The following is a 22430-nucleotide window of genomic DNA, read 5'->3' as shown; positions in this document are numbered from 1 at the left end:
ACTGATGTATGATGCTGTTACTGAAGTGGGATGCAGGAGGAGATGTGTGAAAGTACAACAAATTCGTGATGAATATACAAGCAACTTAATGAAGGAGAAAACAACAGGAGCCATTACTTTATGACTGGAACTGGTAATTACATAGAGGATGATCATGAACCAGTGCAAAAAGTTCACTTCTTTAAGTTAAATTTAATAAAGTTTAATTCCAGAGCATGTTAATTATACGATTAAGTGAATGTAAGTCTGTCGAGTCAGTATGATTCAGTAAACTAGATGGCACTGTAATTTGTGGTTTCAAATAAAATGTTCATTTTTGAAAAGCACTAGTCCCCTTGCAGTTAAAAAGTGTTGAGATAGCACAGCAAGCAGGCAGAAAGTGCTTCCCAAATTCACACTAAATGAAGAAGTTAATTTAATACACCTATAACTCTGTTTCTCATGAAACCTGACAAAAACTTTATAGTTTGCAACATACGAGTGTTGAAACTTAAATAGTGGCAACTATTTATTCACAACCAATACAGAAGAGTTACATGTTTGCACCTGTTACTGTTCTTCAAAGTAGTCACGAGCATTGTGTAGAACCACGTTGCCAGCAATGTGGAAGGCGTAGTATACCATTAGCAGAGCCTGTTCTGTTGATGGTGCGAATGGAGGGGTCTACTGCCAGTCGAATCTCTGGAATAGTTCTGAAGCGAATGCCACAAACTGGTTCCTTCATCTTCGGAATCAAATCAAAGTCACAAGGACTTAAGTCCAGGGAGTATGGTGGATTGTACAGTATTTCCCAGTCCTATTGACTGAACAGAGCAGCCACAGCTAGTGCTGAATGCACCCCCGGATTGTCATGCTAAATGACGGGTGGGTTGTGCAGAAAGTGTCGCCGCTTCTTTTGCAAAGCTGATTACAGGTGATGCTCCAAAAATGAACAGTAATACTGTGCATTTACAGTCTGCAGTGGAGGAATGTAATGTGTTAGGATAACAATATTACAGTCGCACAAGAGAATCACCATAACTATAGACCGCTCCATTCACACCGTCAACAGAACAGGCTCTGCTAACAGTATACTGTGCCTTCCACATCGTTGGCAATTGGTTCTACACAATGCTGGTGACTACTTTGAAGGACAGTAACAGGTGCCAACATGTAACTCTTTTGTATCAGTTGTGAATAAATAATTTCCACCCCCATAAAATGCTTCATGAAAAAAACTAAGTCGAACATTGACATCTAAAAATTGTCACTTTCGATTGTGTGGATGTCTACCTTTCAGAACATAAGATGACCAACTTGTGTGTACAGTGTCTCCACATGAAGTCCTCACTCCAACTTCTCCCAGCATGAATGAGGTGTGCACTCTGAGGTCTCATATGATAATTATTTTTTTTTTTTTTCATCCACAAACAACAACTCTTGTCCAATCCTTCCATTCTTTGTGTTCCCCCACTCCCAAAGTTATTTAGTCTGCCACTGGCTGTTGCTTTTACTGCCTCTCTTCTAGCAATGTCATCATCAATGACATAACTAAATACAATATAAAATTTACAATTTTGGGCCTACTGGCCAATTTACATAAATGATGCTTTACATAAAGTGCACTAAAATGCACATGAACCTGTTGTTATACAATTTGTAAATATTCAGATATTTCTTATACAATGTTACATTAATAGTTTTCAAAATTGCTGAGTTAGTGCTTTTGTAAATAGTAAATTAAGCCACAAGAAATAATATTATGAAAAGGAAAACTGCTACACACCATACAGAGGAGGTGCTGAGTTGCAGATAGGCACAACAAAAGACTGTCACAAATAATGCTTTCGGCCAGCAAGGCAGCCATCAAAAATGTACAACAGACACACAAAAACACTCTCAAGCAAACACAACTGACACACACACATAACCACAGTCTCTGGCAACCGAAGCCACAGTGATGAGCAGCAACTTTCATTTTCATAATATTATCTCTTGTGGTTTAATTTACTATTTACAAAAGAGCTCCCTGGGTAAACCACAAGAAATGATATCCATAAATTATTACTTGACGTTAACAAAAGAAAGCTGCACAAGTTTTACTTTTACGTAATGGATAAGGGGTAAAGATAATGTAGTTCCCATTTTTGCAAGCTGTGGTGTAGCCGAGTGGAATTTCCATCTCACTGTTGAGAACTTTGAATCTTAAGTTTAGCTGTTTATGTAAAATCTCAATATGCGTATGTGTAGTTTTCCTCCCTGTACCAAAGAAAGGTAGAAATTTTAGGCCACCTTAGCATACCTGCACTGCTAAGCACTTTCTGCCCCAGCTCAGTAAATAACACAGCTGGGCATTACTGTTTCCATTCATACGCCCTCACAGAACTTTTCCAAAGCTTTTCCAGCATAGAAACCACTTTGCTCGCCACACTAAGCTCATTCTAGCTGGACTGGGGGTGCTCACAGCTAAGTGACACTGAGTAACATATGTGCACAACTTGCTGCACTGGAATTCCGCAGTACGCTTAAAGTCAATGCAGATGTTCGTTCTGGTAAATCCTCTCACAGATCAAACTTTCTGAGAGAACACTGCAACACTGTGCAGCACTTAGATTTCAAACTTGATGTTTCCCAAATGTGGCCCATATTGTGAAACATACTATCATCAATTAAAAGTAATACCTCCATGTAACTTTAAAATGAGGGCAACTGTCACCAAAATTCTGTGCGTTGAATAAGAAGTCTTCCATTCAGATTGTTAAAGTCCTTCACTGAAAAGTCACAACCAGTTTTGCATTCTTAAAATGCATCATCAGATGATCTGTATAATGGAGCAATGTCACATTTACTTTTTCAGAATACCCAATTTTAAAAAATAAGAGATCATAATCACATAAGGCTGCCAAGAATAGCACGCTTACATTATCTTGTAAATCATTGTAGCACACAGGAAAAATACTTACACCCAAGTTTCTTCATTCATCACAAAAACACTAAAAATAAGTAACTAGCTGCAAAGTGGTGGTCAAAGTTAAAATGATTGGTTCTGAAAGGCTGTCTATAAAATGAGGGTACATCTCACTAACAATGCATTGCTTAGAACATAGCCAGTGTCACTATTAAGTCGTTTTCGTACAGTCACATTTCAACTGCTTCCTTCATCAGAGTCCTAATAGTCTGATGTGAGAGCAAGAATACTCATTTGTTCAAACAAAATCTTGTGCTTATTAACAGGCTGTGCTCGGGCACCATTTACTTTTTAAGATTCCTGTTTTTAAGCTACTGCTGATGCTCAATACAATGACCAGCTGCAGTCCATATAGTGGCCCACGTAACTTTTGCCACACTTGTGAGGAATATTATAAATCTGTAGCACTCTCAGGTCAAGATTATCTTTAATGGCTTGCAACATTTCTTTTACTTTCTTGGGTGGCTGCAGACTGGTCTGATTCCTTGCCCCTTTGGGACTCTTATCTATCTTACTAATGCCTGCACCATCTGTGTTGGTCCTCATGGCTTGGTTGAAAAGTCCTTGACAGCTTTGTCTTAATATCATGAACAGAATATCCTTTCCCTCCAAACTCCATCACCAGATGATTAATCTTTGAGCTGAGGTGTTCCTTGTCCATTATAGTACTGGCTCTGTGTATTAGTGTTTTCAGCATAGTTCTCTTCTGAGCTGAATGGTGAAAGCTATGCACAATCAGATACAGGTCTGTATGCATACGTTTTATATACACAGAGCGGCAGAGTCATACTTCTGATTTTCAACTGACAAACTCATATAAGGAAGGCCACTTCATATTCTTCTCAACCTCTGCTGTAAATCTTATGTTTGGACGTACACCACTCATGTGACTGATGAATTGCTGCAGTGTCTAACAGCCATATGGCAAGATTACAATTGTATCATCAACATTTCTGAAGAAGCAGGATGGATATAACAGAGCACTATTCAATTCTTATTCTTCAAAATCCTCCAAGAAAAAAGACAGCTATGGATGGTGACAGTGGTGAACCTGTAGCTACCCCATTAATTATTTCATAATAATTTTCATCGTAGGAAAACAAATTGATTGTCGAGGTATACCGAAATACTTATTTTAAACTTTTCCGGGAGAACCGAGTCACCGGCAGTTTTAATGTATCTTCCACTGGTACCTTCATAAAAAGGGAGACCACATCGAAGCTGACCAGGAATTAACTTGGGCCTATCCTCTTCTACCTTATGAGATTGATAAAGATGTGTGATTTCTTTATGTGATGTCACAGCGTCTGACAATAGGTGGCAATAATTTAGTTCAATACTTTACCAGCCTATATGAAGAAGAGCTTATAGCACTAACAATTGGTCTCAGTGGTATGGCATCTTTGCATATTTTAGGCAGAGTGTACAACCAGAGTAGCCTAGGAATATTTGTTATTTTTACTGTTCGTGGTAAGGGTAAGTTTATGCTCATATGTGTGCTTTTGTGTATTTTAAGTATGTGGCCTTCATGGTCAAAGGGCCCACTGGGAAAATGTTATAGACTGTGTAGATATAGAACTAACTGCCCCCTGATATTCTTTCTCTGCGTATTAGATTCCTAAATATCCCTTCTATCTCAGACACTATTCTTGGTTCAGTCTCCAAACTACTTAACCTGTTTAAGAATGTCTTTTATTTGCAACCTACATCCTGTAGGTCCTTAAACACAGGCTGTCTTTGTACCACGTAATAAGAATGATGGTTAGAGTTTAAAATCCCATTATCACCATTTGCTACTTCTGACACTAATAATTTTGTTGTCAAATATGCATGTTTTTAAAGCTCCTATATTGCTTCCATTTGTGGATGAGAATATCCAGAAATACAGTATTACTTACTTTAAAGTAAGCCCAAGTGCTTTGCATGGCACAAACTCTGTGGTTATACAGGATGGCAGCACCCATGTGTGATCAAGAAAGGAACTATTGTCAAGATCAAGGTTAAAATTAAGGAGACTGCATGGCATCAATGTTGATAGAAGGATTTCTCCTCGAATCTCATCACTTAAAATTGAGCCAGTGGTGTACACACCTGCTGCTGCATGATGACGAACCTAATAAACAGAAGATAATCATTTGTGCACATTATATCACAGTAACTTCATTTACAGCTGTATGACAATGATTAAAATACAATTGTACAGGTTCATTCAATAAAATGCATATATTTATCAGGGATATTGCTGCCACAGTCAACAATTCACCAATAGTTCATGAAATGTTTGCCTAATGTCTCCCATGAGTGTCTTCAAAGCCTGCTTGTGACAATCAAGCACAAAATTATCACAACCGATGTCATCAATGAAGCCCTTTTATATCAATGTAGACGAAAGAGAAAGTTATTAGCATAATTTACTTACAATAAGTTCAACAGGAACATGTAGGCACTTCCTGACTAGGCATACACGGATCAGAAGTCTCAGCTTACCAACTGGAGTTGTTACTTTCTTTGAGTTTCTTACTTCATTTACTGATGACACATAAGAGTAGGGAGCACTAGAAGAAAAAAGAAAGGAGCTTTTACTGGTGGAAATAACTGTAACTATAAAGGGTACTGATAGAACATGAGATCTGGCACAAATTTCTTGAAACGAACTAACTATAAAGAGGGAAACTGAAAATGAGAATGGCATTTTGACAATGTTGTTGTGGTCTTCAGTCCTGAGACTGTTTTGATGCAGCTCTCCATGCTACTCTATCCTGTGCAAGCTTCTTCAACTCACAGTACATACTGCAACCTACATCCTTCTGAATCTGCTTAGTGTATTCATCTCTTGGTCTCCCTCTACGATTTTTACCCTCCAATGCTAAATTTGTGATCCCTTGATGCCTCAGAACATGTCCTACCAACCGATCCCTTCTTCTTGTCAAGTTGTGCCACAAACCCCTCTCCTCCCCAATTCTATTCAATACCTCCTCATTAGTTACATGACATACCCATCTAATCTTCAGCATTCATCTGTAGCACCACATTTCGAAAGCTTCTATTCTCTTCTTGTCCAAACTATTTATCGTCCATGTTTCACTTCCATACATGGCTACACTCCATACAAATACTATCAGAAACAACTTCCTGACACTTAAATCTAAACTCTATGTTAACAAATTTTTCTTCTTCAGAAACGCTTTCCTTGCCATTGCCAGTCTACATTTTATATCTCCTCTACTTCGACCATCATCAGTTATTTTGCTCCCCAAATACCAAAACTCCTTTACTACTTTATGTGTCTCATTTCCTAATCTAATTCCCTCAGCATCACCCGACTTAATATGACTACATTCCATTATCCTCGTTTTGCTTTTGTTGATGTCCATCTTATACCCTCCTTTCAAGACACTGTTCATTCCGTTCAACTGCTCTTCCAAGTCCTTTGCTGTCTCTGACAGAATTACAATGTCATCGGCGAACCTCAGTTTTTATTTCTTCTCCATGGATTTTAATACATACTCTGAATTTTTCTTTTGTTTCCTTTACTGCTTGCTCAATATGCAGATTGAATAACATTGGGGACAGGCTACAACCCTGTCTCACTCCCTTTCCAACCACTGCTTCCCTTTCCTGTCCCTCGACTCTTATAACTTCCATCTTTTTTCTATACAAATTGTAAATAGCATTTCGCTCCCTGTATTTTACCCCTGCCAACTTTAGAATTTGAAAGAGAGTATCCCAGTCAACATTGTCAAAAGCTTTCTCTAAACAAGTGCACATGTATTGTTTCCACAAAAATGTTAAGTGTTATGTACTTTAAGATTTTGAGACTGCAGTTTTTTAATTGGTAAATAATATTACAAACAAATTAAAGATAATACTCAAGAAAGTCAAATGTGATGAAAAGCCTATGAAAAGTATCTTAAAGCTCTGAAACCAATTTATTAGCTAAAATTTTGTGAGGTATTACCAGTTCATTTGCACAATGGTCACCACTTAACTCACAGGAGAAATTGTGAGGGACAGAAATACAGACCATAGCTAAGGACAGGAAAATTTCATGAAAATGGTAATGAAAATAATAATAATAATAATACAAAATGATTAGTTTTTTATAAACAACATGAAATCTGTGATTTTTTTTAAAAAAAATATTGCAACATTTTAAATTTTCCCTTACAAAAACTGTTATAAACATGAGGACAGCAGTTTACTAATTGCATAACTGGTCGTCACTGAATGTTGAAACTGGATTTTGTCTTCATTTTTCCTCCCAGCTGTAGTTCATATATAACTGTAACATGATAGTTCATTTTTCGTGTAATGAACTACAATGTGATGTCAAAAGAAAATACCTTCTGACAAACTCCATTCCAGTAACAGTTTTAATCAGCAATGTCACACTTTCTGACACTTCTGCACAACAAATTGTACAAAAAAGATACATTTTGAAGAAACCTTCAATGTGGTGCATCAATTAAATTACTTATTTCCCTAATACACAAGAATAAATACAAATACCACCAAATACAGCACTTCAGTTCTGCAAACATGTGTCTCCTTGGTACACTTCTATGAGCCAATCACAACACAAGATATGTGATGACATACAAACATCAGAGTTGTCCCGACAAATGTAAGAATTTAAATCAAGCTGCATGAGTAGTGTAGCTGACATTTGAAATCACATTCATTGGTTCTGCCAGTTCACAAGAGCTTATCACTTAACACAGCTCAGACCATGGTCTACACAACAGATCAAGTAATCACAAACTGTATTCACGAAGTAGTAAAAGTAATACTGAGTAAATTCTCAAATAAAGTGATCTATTCCCCCCCCCCCCCCCCCCCCACACACACACACGCACACACACACAATGTTTGCATGACTTTTCTGTCCTATGATACAATTTGCTGATAGAAACAAACTGAGAAAGTACCATGTGGAGTTACACGTTTATGAAACTCAAGTGCCATATTTGGTGTTTTTCATATTTATATTTGCGTACTACAAAATAGGCACTTAAATTGATGTATCATATTAATCTCTCCCAACTGCCTTGTTTTTAGCATGATTTGTTTTGCAAAATTATCAGGGAAGCTACAGTTTCTGAATAAAACTATTACCTCTACTCCAAATTGAAAAGATTCCTTCATTACTGGGGGTAAAGGTCTGTTTGATGATGAAACCAGGAAACTGCTGAAAAACATGATGGAACACACACTTCAGGTAACAACTTTTATGCAGGTCTGTGTTCACAGCCTTAGGTTCTTGTCTCAACCATGAGATTATAATGATCTTCTTCTTCATCTTCCGGTCCTTAACATTCTATGTAGTCAGATTTGTTATATGTGTTGAGGCAATGTCAGTGGTAACTGGAGGCTACAAATCCTTCAAGATGCCACAACTACCTCCACAACAGACTACCAGCAGCTTGAATAAATTTATGTTAGAATGTTATGTAACTGTTTGTGTAGCATGTATCTGACGTGGTATGCATACCAGTCCAGTATTTACCTAGCCAGATGCAGGAAACTGTCTACACACCACATCCAGGCTGGCCGCTCATTAGCCCTCATCGTTAGGGGCAGACTCACCTCCTTATACCCCAGAAATCGCACTTTAACATGTTCGGCTCATGGGATGATAATGACGAATTCTGTTATTGTCAACATGATAAAAAGCATACGGGGAATGACAGGCGCCATGCTTGCAGATTTTCTAAACAGATAAAAATTCCTTCACAATTTAGTAGAAAAGCAACTTTGCACAACAGCAGGAAATGTGGAAGTTGTGACATATCTCATATTACGCTAAAGACAAATATATGAATGCATGTCCTTGAGCAGCGTGTTCAATAACTCATATGCAATGCAAATATTTCGGACTTTGTATCTGCAAACAGGCCACAACTTGTCAACAATGTCAGTATAGAGGTTAGTGAACATAGCAATGATCATTAAGTCAATAAACTGATTAAGAAAACTCGAAGAGTTTTTATGCTAGAAACAGCAAATAAGCAGTTTTTAGCATTCAACTTGGACAATTACTGGAATTCATTTAGTTCCACTGTCAAACATACAGGAATCATGGGCAACATTTAAACAGATTATAAATCACATGCTGGAGAATTAAGTGCCAAGTAAATGGATTAACGATGGAAAAGGGCCACCAGTTGTTTAATAACAACATTCAGAATATGCTGAGGAAACAAAGACTGTTGCACTCTTGGTCCAAAAAAGAACGCATAAATTTTGGCAGAAAAAAGTTAGTAGAAATTCGTGCATCTGTAAGAGATTGAAGCAGGAAGCATGCAACAACTTTCACCATCATATGTTAGTGACAGATCTTGCTCAGTACCAGAGAAAGTTCTGGTCCCACATAAAATTGCTGATCAATGATGGTAAAGAGCTTGTTAAGCATACAGGGAATGATAGGCGCCATGCACGCAGATTTTCTAAACAGATAAAAATTCCTTCACAATTTAGTAGAAAAGTACTTTGCACAACAGCAGGAAATGTGGAAGTTCTGAAATATCTCATATTACGCTAAAGACAAATATATGAAGGGAACTTCATAGCAAACATAAACATAGCCAAAGCCTTGCACACAAACATAAAATTACACGGAGCGAAATGTAGTGTGAGGAGGGCTATGCGAGAGATGTTCAATGAATTCAAAAGTAAAGTTCTATGCACAGACTAGGCAGAAATCCTAAGAAATTTTGGTCTTATGTCAAAGAGGTAGGTGGATCAAGACAAAATGTCCAGACACTCTGTAATGAAACAAAGGATGACAGACTAAAGGCCGAAATACTAAATGTCTTTTTCCAAAGCTGTTTCAGAGAGGAAGACTGCACTGTAGTTCCTTCTCTAGATTGTCGCACAGATGACAAAATGGTAGATATCGAAACAGATCACAGAGGGATGGAAAAACAATTAAAATTGCTCAAAAGAGGAAAGGCCACTGGAACTGATGGGATACCAGTTCGATTTTACACAGAGTACGCGAAGGAACTTGCCCCCCTTCTTGCAGCGGTGTATCGTAGGTCTCTAGAAGAGCGTAGCATTACGAAAGATTGGGAAAGGGCACAGGTCATCCCCATTTTCAAGAAGGGGCTTCGAACAGATGTGCAGAACTATAGACCTATATCTCTAACGTCCATCAGTTGTAGAATTTTGGAACACGTATTATATTTGACTATAATGACTTTTCTGGAGACTAGAAATCAACTCTGTAGGAATCAGCAAGGGTTTCGAAAAAGACGATCGTGTGATACCCAACTTGCACTATTCGTCCATGAGACTCAGAGGGCCATAGACACGGATTCCCAGATAGATGCCGTGTTTCTTGACATCCGCAAGGTGTTTGATACAGTTCCCCACAGTTGTTTAATGAACAAAGTAAGAGCATATGGACTATCAGACCAGTTGTGTGATTGGATTGATGAGTTCCTAGATAACAGAACGCAGCATGTCATTCTCAATGGAGAGAAGTCTCCCGAAGTAAGAGTGATTTCAGGCGTGCTGCAGGGGAGTGTCGTAGGACCGTTGCTATTCACTATATATATAAATGACCTTGTGGATAACATCGGAAGTTCACTGAGGCTTTTTGCAGATGACACTGTAGTATATCGAGAGGTTTTAACAATGGAAAATTGTACTGAAATGCAGGAGGATCTGCAACGAATTGACATATGGTGCAGGGAATGGCAATTGAATCTCAATATAGACAAGTGTAATGTGCTGCGAATACATAGAAAAAAGATCCTTTATCATTTAGCTACACTATATCAGGTCAGCAACTGGAAGCAGTTAATTCCATAAATTATCTGGGAGTAAGCATTAGGAGTGATCTAAAATGGAATGACCATATAAAATTAATTGTCGGTAAAGCAGATGCCAGACTGAGATTCACTGGACGAATCCTAAGGAAATGCCCTCCGAAAACAAAGGAAGTAGGTAACAGTACACTTGTTCGCCCACTGCTTGAATACTGCTCACCGGTGTGGGACCCGTACCAGATAGGGTTGATAGAAGAGAGACAGAAGATCCAACGGAGAGCAGCGCACTTCATTACAGGACCATTTAGTAATCGCGAAAGCGTTACAGAGATGATAGATAAACTCCAGTCGAAGACTCTGAAAGAGAGGCGCGGTCAGTAGTGCGGTATGGGCTTTTGTTGAAGTTTCAAGAACATACCTTTACTGAGGAGTCTAGCAGTATATTGCTCCCTCCTATGTATATCTCGTGAAGAGACCATGAGGATAAAATCAGAGAGATTAAGAGCCCACACAGAGGCATACCGACAATCTTTTCATTCCACAAACAATACGAGACTGGAATAGAAGGGAGGACCGATAGAGGTACTCAAGGTACCCTTCACCACACACCATCAGGTGGCTTGCAGAGTATAGATGTAAATGAAAGGCTTTCCACTTTCAAACTGACTAGAATGGTATGGCAGTGGAAGACAGCTACAAGAAAGCTGAAGTTTTAAATTCTGCATTACAATGATCATTCACACAGGAGGCTCATACAGACACACCACTATTTGATTGTTGCACAGATTTCTCTGTTGTTGTTGTGGTCTTCAGTTCAGAGACTGGATTGATGCAGCTCTCCATTCTACTCTATCCTGCGCAAGCTTCTTCATCTCCCATTACCTACAACAACCTACACCCTGCTGAATCTTTTTAGTGTATTCATCTCTTGGTCTCCCTCTACAATTTTTACCCTCCAAGCTGCCCTCCAATACTAAATTGGTGATCCCTTGACGCCTTAGAATATGTCCTACCAAGCGATCCCTTCTTCTAGTCAAGTTGGGCCACAAATTTCTCTTCTCCGCAATTATGTTCAATACCTCCTCATTAGTTATGTGATCTACCCATCTAATCTTCAGCATTCTTCTGTAGCACCACATTTCAAAAGTTTCTATTCTCTTCCTGTCTAAACTATTTATCAACCACGTTTCACTTCCACACATGGCTACACTCCATACAAATACTTTCAGAAATGATTTCCTGACACTTAAATCTATACTCAATGTTAACAAATTTCTCTTTTTAAAAACGCTTTCCTTGCCATTGCCAGTCTACATTTTATATCTTCTCTACATTGACCATCATCAGTTATTTTGCTCCCCAAATACCAAAACTCCTTTACTACTTTAAGCATCTCATTTCCTAATCTAATTCCCTCAACATCACCCGATTTAATCTGACTACACTCCATTATCCTCGTTTTGCTTTTGTTGACGTTCATCTCGTATCCTTTCAAGACACTGTTCATTCCATTCAGCTGCTCTTCCAGGTCCTTTGCTGTCTCTGACAGAATTACAATGTCATCGGCGAACCTGAAAGTTTTTATTTCTTCTCCATGGATTTTAATTCCTACTCCAAATTTTTCTTCTGTTTCCTTTACTACTTGCTCAATATACAGACTGAATAGCATCGGGGATAGGCTACAACCTACAACCCTGTCTCACTCCATTCCCAACCAATGCTTCACTTTCATACAACTCTTATAACTGCCATCTTTTTTCTGTACAAATTGTATATAGCCTTTTGCTACCTGTATTTTACCCCTGCCACCTTCAGAATTTGAAAGCGAGTATTCCAGTCAACATTGTCAAAAGCTTTCTCTACATCTACAAATGCCAGAAACGTAGGTTTACGTTTCCTTAATCTCTCTCAGATAAGTCGTAGGGTCAGTATTGCCTCACGTGTTCCAACATTTCTACGGAATCCAAACTGATCTTACCCAAGGTCGGCTTCTACCAGTTTTTCCATTCATCTGTAAAGAATTCATGTTAGTATTTTGCAGCTGAGACTTATTAAACTGATAGTTCGGTAATTTTCACATCTGTCAACACCTGCTTTCTTTGGGATTGGAATTATTATATTCTTCTTGAAGTCTGACGGTATTTCGCCTGTCTCATACATATTGCTCACCAGATGGTAAAGTTTTGCCAGGGCTGACTCTCCCAGTAGACTCTCTCAGTAGTTCTAATGGAATGTTGTGTACTCCCGGGGCTTTGTTTCCACTCAGATCTTTCAGTGCTCTGTCAAACTCTTCGCGCAGTATCATATCTCCCATTGCATCTTCATCTACATCCTCTTCCATTTCCATAATATTGTCCTTAAGAACATAAGACCCTCTATATACTCCTTCCACCTTTCTGCTTTCCCTTCTTTGCTTAGAGCTCGGTTTCCATCTGAGCTCTTTATATTCATGCAAGTCGTTCTCTTTTCTCCAAAGGTCTCTTTAATTTTCCTGTAGGCAGTATCTATCTTACCCCTAGTGATTATGACTCTACATCCTTACATTTGTCCTCTAGCTATCCCTGCTTAGCCATTTTGCACTTCCTCTCGATCTCATTTTTGAGACGTTTGTATTCCTTTCTGCCTGTTTCATTTACTGCATTTTTGTATTTTCTCCTTTCGTCAATTAAAATCAATATCTCTTCTGTTACCCAAGGATTTCTACTAGCCCTCGTCTTTTTACATACTTGATCCTCTGCTGCCTTCACTATGACATCTCTCAAAGCCACCCATTCGTCTTCTACTGTATTTCTTTCCTCCATTCTTGACAATCAGTCCCTAATGGTCTCCCTGAAACTCTCTACAACCTCTGGTTCTGTTAGTTTATCTAGGTCCCATCTTCTTAAATTCCCACCTGTTTGCAGTCTCTTCAGTTTTAATCTGCAGTTCATAACCAATAGATTGTGGTCAGAGCCTCTGGAAACCTTCCAGTATCTACAGGCTTCTTCCATGTATACAACCTTCTTTTATGATTCTTAAACCAAGTGTTAGCTATGATTAAGTTATGCTCTGTGCAAAATTCTACCCGGCGGCTTCCTTTTCATTTCTTAGCCCCAATCCATATTCACCCACTACATTTCCTTCTCTTCCTTTTCCTACTATCGAATTCCTGTCACCCATGACTATTATTTTCATCTCCCTTCACTATCTGAATAATTTCTTTTATCTCATTATACATTTCATCCACCTCTTTGTCATCTGCAGAGCTAGCTGGCATATAAACTCTTACTACTGTGGTAGGTGTGGGCTTCGTATCTATCTTGGCCACAATAATGCGTTCACTATGCTGTTTGTAGCAGCTTACCCGCATCCCTATTTTTTTATTCATTATTAAACCTACTCCTGCAGTACCGCTATTTGATTTTGTATTTATTACCCTGTATTCACCTGACCAGAAGTCCTGTTCCTCCTGCCACCGAACTTCACTAATTCCCACTATATCTAACTTTAACCTATCCATTTCCCTTTTTAAATTTTCTAACCTACGTGCCCAATTAAGGGATCTGACATTCCTGGCTTTGACCCGTAGAACACCAGTTTTCTTTCTCCTCATAACGACGTCCTCCTGCGTAGTCCCCGCCCGGATATCCGAATGGGGGAATATTTTACTTCCAGAATATTTTACACAAGAGGATGCCATCAATATTTAACCAAACAGTAAAGCTGCATGCCCTCGGGAAAAATTACAGCTGTAGTTTCCCCTTGCTTTAAGTCGTTCACAGTACCAGCACAGCAAGGCCGTTTTGGTCAGTGTTACAAGCCCAGATCAGTCAATCATCCAGATTGTTGCCTCTGCAACTACTGAAAAGGCTGCTGCCCCTCTTCAGGAACCACACGTTTGTCTGGCCTCTCAACAGATATTCCTCCTCCCCCCCCCCCCCCCCCAATTGTGGTTGCACCTTGCACCTACGGTACGGCTATCTGTATCGCTGAGGCATGCAAGCCTCCCCACCAACAGCAAGGTCCATGGTTCATGGGGGGCAGATTTTTCTATGAAGGGCATAAAAAGAGGCATCCCTGGTACTGAGAAGCAACTGAAAGAGTTTAAAACAAATTAGTCATCAGTTCCAGATGGAATCACAATTCAGTTTCAACAGAATATTCATAAGCATTAGCCTCCTACCTAGCTTACACTAATCATGAATCTCTTATCCAGCACAAAGTCACAAGTGGCTGGGCTAAAGCGTAGGAGCCTTATTTAAGATGGTTAAAAGAACAGACTCACAAAATTATTGCTTTGCTCCAGCATTCTTGGGAATATTTTAAATTCAGGTATAATCAGTTTCCTTGATATAGAAAATCTTCTGCCCACAAATCAGCATGGACTTAGAATGTAAGACTGTTGCACTCTTGGTCCAAAAAAGAACGCATAAATTTTGACAGAAACAAGTTAGTAGACATTTGTGCATTTGTAGGAGAGTGATGCAGGAAGCATACAACAACTTTCACCATCATATGTTAGCGACAGATCTTGCTCAGCACCAGAGAAAGTTCTGGTCCCATGTAAAATTGCTGATCAAAGGCGTTCCAATTTCAAACTGACCAGAATGGTATGGCAGTGGAAAACAGCAAAAAGAATGCTGAAGTTTTTAATTCTGCATTTCAATGATCATGCGAAACTTGATTTGCCCTTTTCTTGCACAATATCCTGTGAATCACGGGTGGAGAGCAACAAGTGGATTACATTTTCCTACATTTTCAGAAAGCATTTGATGCAGTGCCCCACTGCAGACCAGTAATGATGGCCCATGCATAAGGAATAGGTTCTTGTATACGTGAATGGCTTGAAGATCTCATAAGTCAAGTATGTGGTCCTGGAAAGTGAATGTTTGTCAGAGCAAATGCATTACCTGGAGTGACATGGAAGTGTGATCATACCACTGCTGTTCTCTATATGCATAAACAATGTGAGGGATGGGGTGAGTGAGTGATGATGACACTGTAGTGGGTGGCGCAGTGTCATCAGTGAGGGACTGTATGAGGATACAGGCTAATATAGATAGAATTTTTAATTGGTGTGGTAAATGGAAGCTACTCCAAATGTAGAAAAATGTAAGTTAAGGTAGATGAGTAGGAGAAACAATCCTATAAGGTTCAAATACAGTATTAGTGGTGTGCTGCTCAGAGCTACTACCAATTTCCTTAGCAAATTTAGTTTATGTCAGAATAGGAAAGGGAAATTGGCTGGTTTGATAGCAGAAATTTTAAAGGCGCTCACAAGAGTATTCCTGTAATCACTACTGTGAGTGCAGCACTCCTTTTTTAGGGTACTCTCAGAGTTCGGGCTATCAGTATTAAGAGAAGTAACCACAATTGAAAATTTTGAATCTCAAACAGGTGAAAATCAAAATGAAGTTAAAATAAACTTATTGTCTTGAGTAATACTAATCTGCCACACAGGCTGTTGAAGCTTTGATTATAACATTCTTTTATTTCGTCTTTTTCACAGTTTTAGCTGTGTAGTCAGTTTCAAATGTATGGTATAACCTGTCAAAGAGATTTATTTGGGTTAGAGTAAAAAATTACAGTGGTCAGACATTGTTAAAATGCAATTAGATGGCTGGACTTGAAAATAAACAACATGACGCCAAGTATTTCTTCTAGCTGTGACACAATGTACTACTTGCAGACAGAATTATTATTAGATAATTTCATGAGAGAAATGCAAAGGTTGAAGTTAATATAGTGGGTGGCAGCTAAAAGAGGATTTCTGGTCAGCTCAGTACAGAGTTATCAACAAACAATCAAATAGCCTACGTGTAATGCAGGATTAATACGAAAATAGGAAAGTGGGCAATTTTAATATAAACACCACAATGGACGCCTTATAGTGGCCACAATAGATACAAACTCAACACTCGTAACAGTAGAACAAATTTATTTGCCTACTAGAGTTGCATGTGACGTACAGATAGAAAGAAAGGATAATGAGATAAAATTAATTATGCTGGTAGTTAAGAGAGAGGAAAATTTAATATGTGATTAGGCGCTGGAATTCATTATGGGAAAAAGAGGAAAATGAAAATTAGAACAACATAGATAGGAGGAAAGAATTGAAACAGCAAGCCAACTGGCAGAATTTTGCCCAGAGTGAAACATAATAATGGCTAACACTTCCTTTTAAGATTCACAAGAGAAGGTTGTATACGTGGAAAAGACCTGATGATTCTGGTTTCAGATCGATTGTACAATGGATATTTACATATTTGGAAACCATACATTTTGGAAGTAGATTTGGATTCTAATTTATCAGTAATAATTTCTTCAGAACTTTTTATCACAAAATTTCTTGGTCACTCTGCTTACCCTGGGTATCGCTGTGCTATCTGCTCCAGCCATGTCCAGCTCTGTGGTGTTTTTATCAATCCAAATGGACCATGGATATATGACAATCCTCTCTGAAGCACCGTTTCCACACACATACAAAATGGGTACAGCGTTTCATTGTTATCCGTTACACATTTCCCACCGTTTCTCAGTAAACAGCTCGCAAAACCTATAAAAACGTAGAAACAATTAGGTTGTGATATAAGTTCGTAAGCTTCCATGGACTGTAATTTTGAGTAAAATAATTTTAGGTATCTGGCCGCGTCGCTAGTTGACTGCCGTGAAGGGAACCGCTGCAAGTCCGTCGAAACGTCAGCAGTTTAGTTGCTTTAGGGTTTCGTAACGACGCGGTCAAATGCCCAAAATTATTTTCCTCGCAATTAAATCGTGGCTCCCTTGTGTTTTGGTTACATCTCTTATAAGCTACAAGACCAGTAATTGGCTTGATAAATAATCTCACATCATCCAACAATCACGTAAAAATTTGGGATTTTCATTTTGAATTATGATCATTGTTGCACCTGTCAACAGAATTAATTCAAATGGGAAAAGCTTGACGAAAGTGTATAAAAATTTGTAAAGTTTATATGTAGAAGTAATTCTATATCGTTCATGCTTTAAATGTACACGCACTTTTCAATTCTTTCAGAAGAGGATCGTTGATAGACATTTAGGAAAAACAAGGGGCCAGGATCGCTCATTTATGCCTCCCTTTAAATACGGTAACAACTTTAACCGCCATAGACAGTTTACAAAACAGTGTAGCAGACGACTACGAAACGCCAATAAACAGTGCTGCCACTGGTGTTTGATTTAAAAAGCTTGTTCCGAATCGGGACATCACTCGAGCAGCAGAGAAGGAAGGAACAATAAGCACCAAATTAGTACCAACAAAAAACAAAGATAACACTGTATTTTAATCAGCAACTAGGCGTAAATCCATGGCTAACGCGTGAAAAGATGAGTAAAAATTACAGTGTGGTAGTACAACAAAACCTATTTCAGCGCTTAGCCGCTTAATTATCTAATGACGTGATAAGATGATTGCATAATTCGTTCTTATCTGTTGCAAACGATAAAAACAGAGAATGAGCTGCTGTTGTAGTACAGACGAAAGCCGCACAATGGCAAGTGACATACCGAAGGTAGAAAGCTTAATAAATGAAGCCGAGAAAGCTTTTACAGAAAAATTCAAAAGTAAGCCAGACGTGGTGGTATTTGCACCCGGAAGAGTGAACTTAATAGGCGAACACACCGATTATAACGATGGTTTCGTTTTGCCTATGGTGAGTGTTACAGTTTACCAAATCCTCACGCCATCAAACGTTAATAGCAATTTCTTTGAAATAATGAGCCAAAGACGTAGCCTGTTTAAGCGCGAACATTGAAAAATTGTGTGTTGTACTTTCGACTGGAATACAAAGAAAAAAAAGGGTTATATCTGCTGTTTATTGGAGATTATAAGTATGTGACTACCTTGGCACTGTTGGGTAATTGTATTGTGTGTACAGACTTTTGAAATTAAAAAAATGTGTTAGTGACAAAGCCGCTGCTACTACCGTTATGATCTGATAACAGTCATAAAAGGAGAAAGTGTTACAGGGGAGAGATTTTATTTGCCACTGTGTATTGGTTAGTACCACGCAAAGTTTTTTCCTAATGAACTGACATAAATTTCAAGCAAATGGAGAAACCAGTTTGAAGCTCAGCCCAGCCCACTAATTTCAGCTTTATAAACATGAGCGCTAGTGCGATAATTTCCACTAAGTCATCAGAAACAAAAGATCATCTTATTTTAATTGTGTTTCCAATACAGTACTGAAGATTTGTTCCCATATAATTAGTCCAGTCTTATCTGAAATATGTAATACATAACTAACTCGAGGCATTTTCCAGAGAGACAAGTACGTCATTTTCAAACCCAATTTTTGAAAGGTGATAGGTGAGATGTCAGTAACTGCCGACCAGCCGCGCTGTTGACAGCATTTTCCGAAATTTTTGAAAAGGTTGTGTGTCTTAGACTAGTATCTCACTTAGCAGCTGTAACATCGCCAGGTAATCACAGTTTGGCTTTCAGAAGAGTTGTTCAACTGGGAACACCGTTCACATGTTATACAAGCGTTAAATAATAAAATAGCGCCGTTCGGTACATTTTTCAACCTATCTAAAGCATATGACTGTGTGTGTAAGTGTTCTCCTAGATAAATTGAAGTCTTGTGAGATTTATGATATAGTCAACAATTAGATTATATTCAGTTTTCGTTCCATAGGTCCAGAAAAAGAAATGATTCTCGTGGGTGTGGAACATGTCAGAAAGTATGACATTGAACATTTGAATGTAATACTTACTAACCTGATCATTTCTCAGGAGATTGTCAAAATAGGTGAATACAATGCAGAAAACTGGAACCGCTAATATTTACAGGTTTAACACACTGTCAGAATAAACTTGTATGCACTACTAATAAATTTATCATATGCAAAATACATCTTGACTGTTATGACCAAGTGCTGTCAAAACTGAAATCTAACAGATATTTTTACTGAAGCTGGCTTGACAGTCTCTGTTAAGAAATTCATCTATGTACTAGAAGGAGTCGCCTATCAAAAAGTTTTTCAAACTCTGTTTAAACCGTGCCTTATCTGAAACCAAATTTTTAGAGGTTGCTGGCAATTTATTGAAAATGTCTGTTCCTGAATATTGGACCCCTTTTTGGCCCAAGGTAAGTGGATTTAGGTCTTTATGTAGACTGTTCTTATCCCTCGTATTGATACTATGTATTGAGCTATTGGTTGGAAATAGAGATGTATTACGTGCAACAAATTTCATTAAGGAATAAATACACAGAGAAGCAGTGGTTAGAATACAAAGCTCCTTGAACAGGTTTCTACATGATGTTCTTGAATTTACACCACAAATGATTCTTATCACACTCTTTTGAACCCCAAAAACTTTTGCTCGATTTGATAAATGACCACGTATGACATAATAGAATGAAAGGAAGGAAAGTATGCAAGTTTTTTTATATTTATATCTCCTACATCCGACATCATTCTCACTGCAAATGCAGATTTCTTCAGGCACTTAAGCAATTCTGTGGTATGCCCTTCCCAACTGAAATTATTATTGAGTTGTAATCCCAGAAATTTAACTCTGTCAACCTCTTCGATCTGCGTGTCTTCATATGTTGTACACATGCCGGAAGGTGAATAAAATTCTTGATTCTTGAAATCTCTTACAGGTTCTGAACTGCATCTAGTGCGCCTTCTCAAAGTTTAATGACAGTGAATTAGCCTGAAACCACTTATTAATGTCAGTGAAAATTTGATTAGCAGTTATTTCTAAATCTGTACTTGACTTGCTACTTATTGCAATGTTTGTATCATATGGGGGGGGGGGGGGGGCCAACCTTAGCATCTGGCAATGTAACAGATGAGAGGTCATTAATGTAGACAAGAAAAAGCAATTTGACCCAAGAAGGAACCTTGAGGAACACCACATGTAATTAATTCCCAGTCAGATGAAGACTGGACTGTGTACTGCACAAGTATATTGCAGCGACACCCTTTGTTTCCTGTTGGATAGATAAGACTCAAACCATTTTGCAGCATTCCAGGTGACATGATAATTTACGGTTCATACAGTCAAAAAGGCTTTTGGCAAGACACATAAAATGCCAATAGCCTCTAATTTATTATCTAATGAAATAAGTACATTCTCACTGTAAGTGTAAATAGTTTTCAGTATATCAGAACCCTTAAGAAATCCAAACAATGACTTGGACAGTATATTATTTGCAATCAGATGCTTAATGAGCGGCTTGAACACAACATTTGGAGATATTTTCGAGAAAGCCGGCAAAAGTGTAATTGGTCGATAGTTTGATGGTATCTCTTTTTTCTTCCGTCTTGTAAAGAGGTTCAACTTCAGCATATTTTAGCCAGTCTGGAAATGTTCTGCTGATAAGAGATTTATTACATAAATAATTTAAGATAGAACTCAACTCGCATGGGCACTCTTTGATTAACTTCATTCATGTTATCATACCCACTGGAATACTTAGATTTTATGGATTTTATGATGGATGCTACTTCTTTGGCAGACATGAGTGTCACTTCCATTTTACTGAAATGGTCTCAGACACTCCATTGCACTGTTCACCGAACCTGATAACCTGAAGCTGTCAGTAACAGAAATGAAGTACTTGTTTAAGAGGTTAGCAACACTACATGTACTTGTTACCAAAGACTCATTTATTTTTAGAGCTATCCGTTCCTCTTGCTTTTTGGCCCCACCTGTCTCTGTCTTCACTATATTCCAAACAGCTTTTATTTTGTTGTCTGATGTAATTATCTTTTCCTCATAATAAAGCTGCTTCAATTTCTGGATTACTTGCTTCAATGTTTTGCTGTATTCTTTGTAATGCATTACAATTCTAACATCAGAGCTGTTCCTAGATTGTAGATACAGTCGCCTTTTTGTCCCACATGATTTCTTTATTCCTTGTGTAATGCATGGTTTGTTTTTTGACTTCTGTGTGATTTGAATTACCTTTTGGGGAAAACAATTTTCAAAAGCGGAGGTAAATTTATTAATGAATGCTTTGTATTTTACATTTGAGTCAGAAGTATTGTAAACATCTATCCAGTTCATGTCTTTGAGCAATTTCCTGAATTTCTCAATTTTTGATCTATTTATTACCCTCTTGTACTCAGATTTAACAGATTTTTTATCCTGACAAGTTGCAACATTTAACACAAGATGTTGCATGTCATGATCAGATAGCCCATTTACTATTGGTTTTGTGATATGACTTTTTTCCCTAGATTTGACTACAAAGATATTATCAATAGCAGTCTCAGAGCATTTGCATATACTAGTAGCAAAGTTCACAGCACGAACTAAATTGACTGATAGTATTACTGACTGCAATAATTGTTCACAGAGCTTTTCAATAAAACCACCTTAAAATCACCAGCAACCACTATTTCCTTGTTTTTTACCATGAGATGGGACAGCAGAGCTTCCAGATTTTTAATTGAGATGTTAAAATTTCCTGAAGGTGATCTGTATATACCTGCACTTATAAAGGACTTATTATGAAATACTACTTCTGTTGCACAAGCTTCTAAGGGCTGCTCTGAGCAAAATTTATTAATATAAATTTTGCCCAGAGAATAAATTTATTAACATAAATTTATTAATGCTATATCCAAGCAAAAGAATGTGGAAAGTTTTACTTAGTAATTCAACCAATATGGCAAAAAAATGGCTCTGAGCACTATGGGACTTACATCTGAAGTCATCAGTCCCCTAGAACTTAGAACTACGTAAACCTAACCTA

The 22430-nt window shown here is 38.1% G+C and overlaps 2 protein-coding genes across 5 annotated transcripts in view; one reads left to right on the top strand and one right to left on the bottom strand.

Annotated features, from left to right (window-relative positions):
• The window catches only part of LOC124590307, a 108619-nt gene extending 90203 nt beyond the window's left edge, over positions 1-18416 (bottom strand). The window contains exons 1-4 of one of the 2 annotated variants that reach the window (XM_047131640.1): positions 18341-18416; positions 17065-17254; positions 5367-5502; positions 4846-5060 (exon numbers count right to left, since the gene is read on the bottom strand). In XM_047131640.1, coding sequence (XP_046987596.1) covers positions 4846-5060; positions 5367-5502; positions 17065-17180 — 467 coding nt within the window. In that variant the 5' untranslated portion in view covers positions 17181-17254; positions 18341-18416. Of the gene's footprint in view, positions 1-4845; positions 5061-5366; positions 5503-17064; positions 17255-17718; positions 17960-18340 lie in introns of those variants that run through there. The other variant, XM_047131639.1, reaches the window with a different exon arrangement.
• The window catches only part of LOC124590332 (galactokinase-like), a 148198-nt gene continuing 143828 nt past the window's right edge, over positions 18061-22430 (top strand). Inside the window, exon 1 of one of the 3 annotated variants that reach the window (XM_047131642.1) lies at positions 18061-18371. In XM_047131642.1, the coding sequence (XP_046987598.1) occupies positions 18174-18371 (198 nt within the window). In that variant the 5' untranslated portion in view covers positions 18061-18173. The remainder of the gene's footprint in view (positions 18372-22430) is intronic. The other 2 variants (XM_047131643.1, XM_047131641.1) reach the window with 2 other exon arrangements.

Source organism: Schistocerca americana, chromosome 2 (genome assembly GCF_021461395.2).
Source record: "Schistocerca americana isolate TAMUIC-IGC-003095 chromosome 2, iqSchAmer2.1, whole genome shotgun sequence".
Classification (NCBI taxonomy): Eukaryota; Metazoa; Arthropoda; class Insecta; order Orthoptera; family Acrididae; genus Schistocerca; species Schistocerca americana.
Note: the sequence above shows the minus strand (reverse complement) of the source record. Positions and strands in the feature narration are given on the sequence as shown.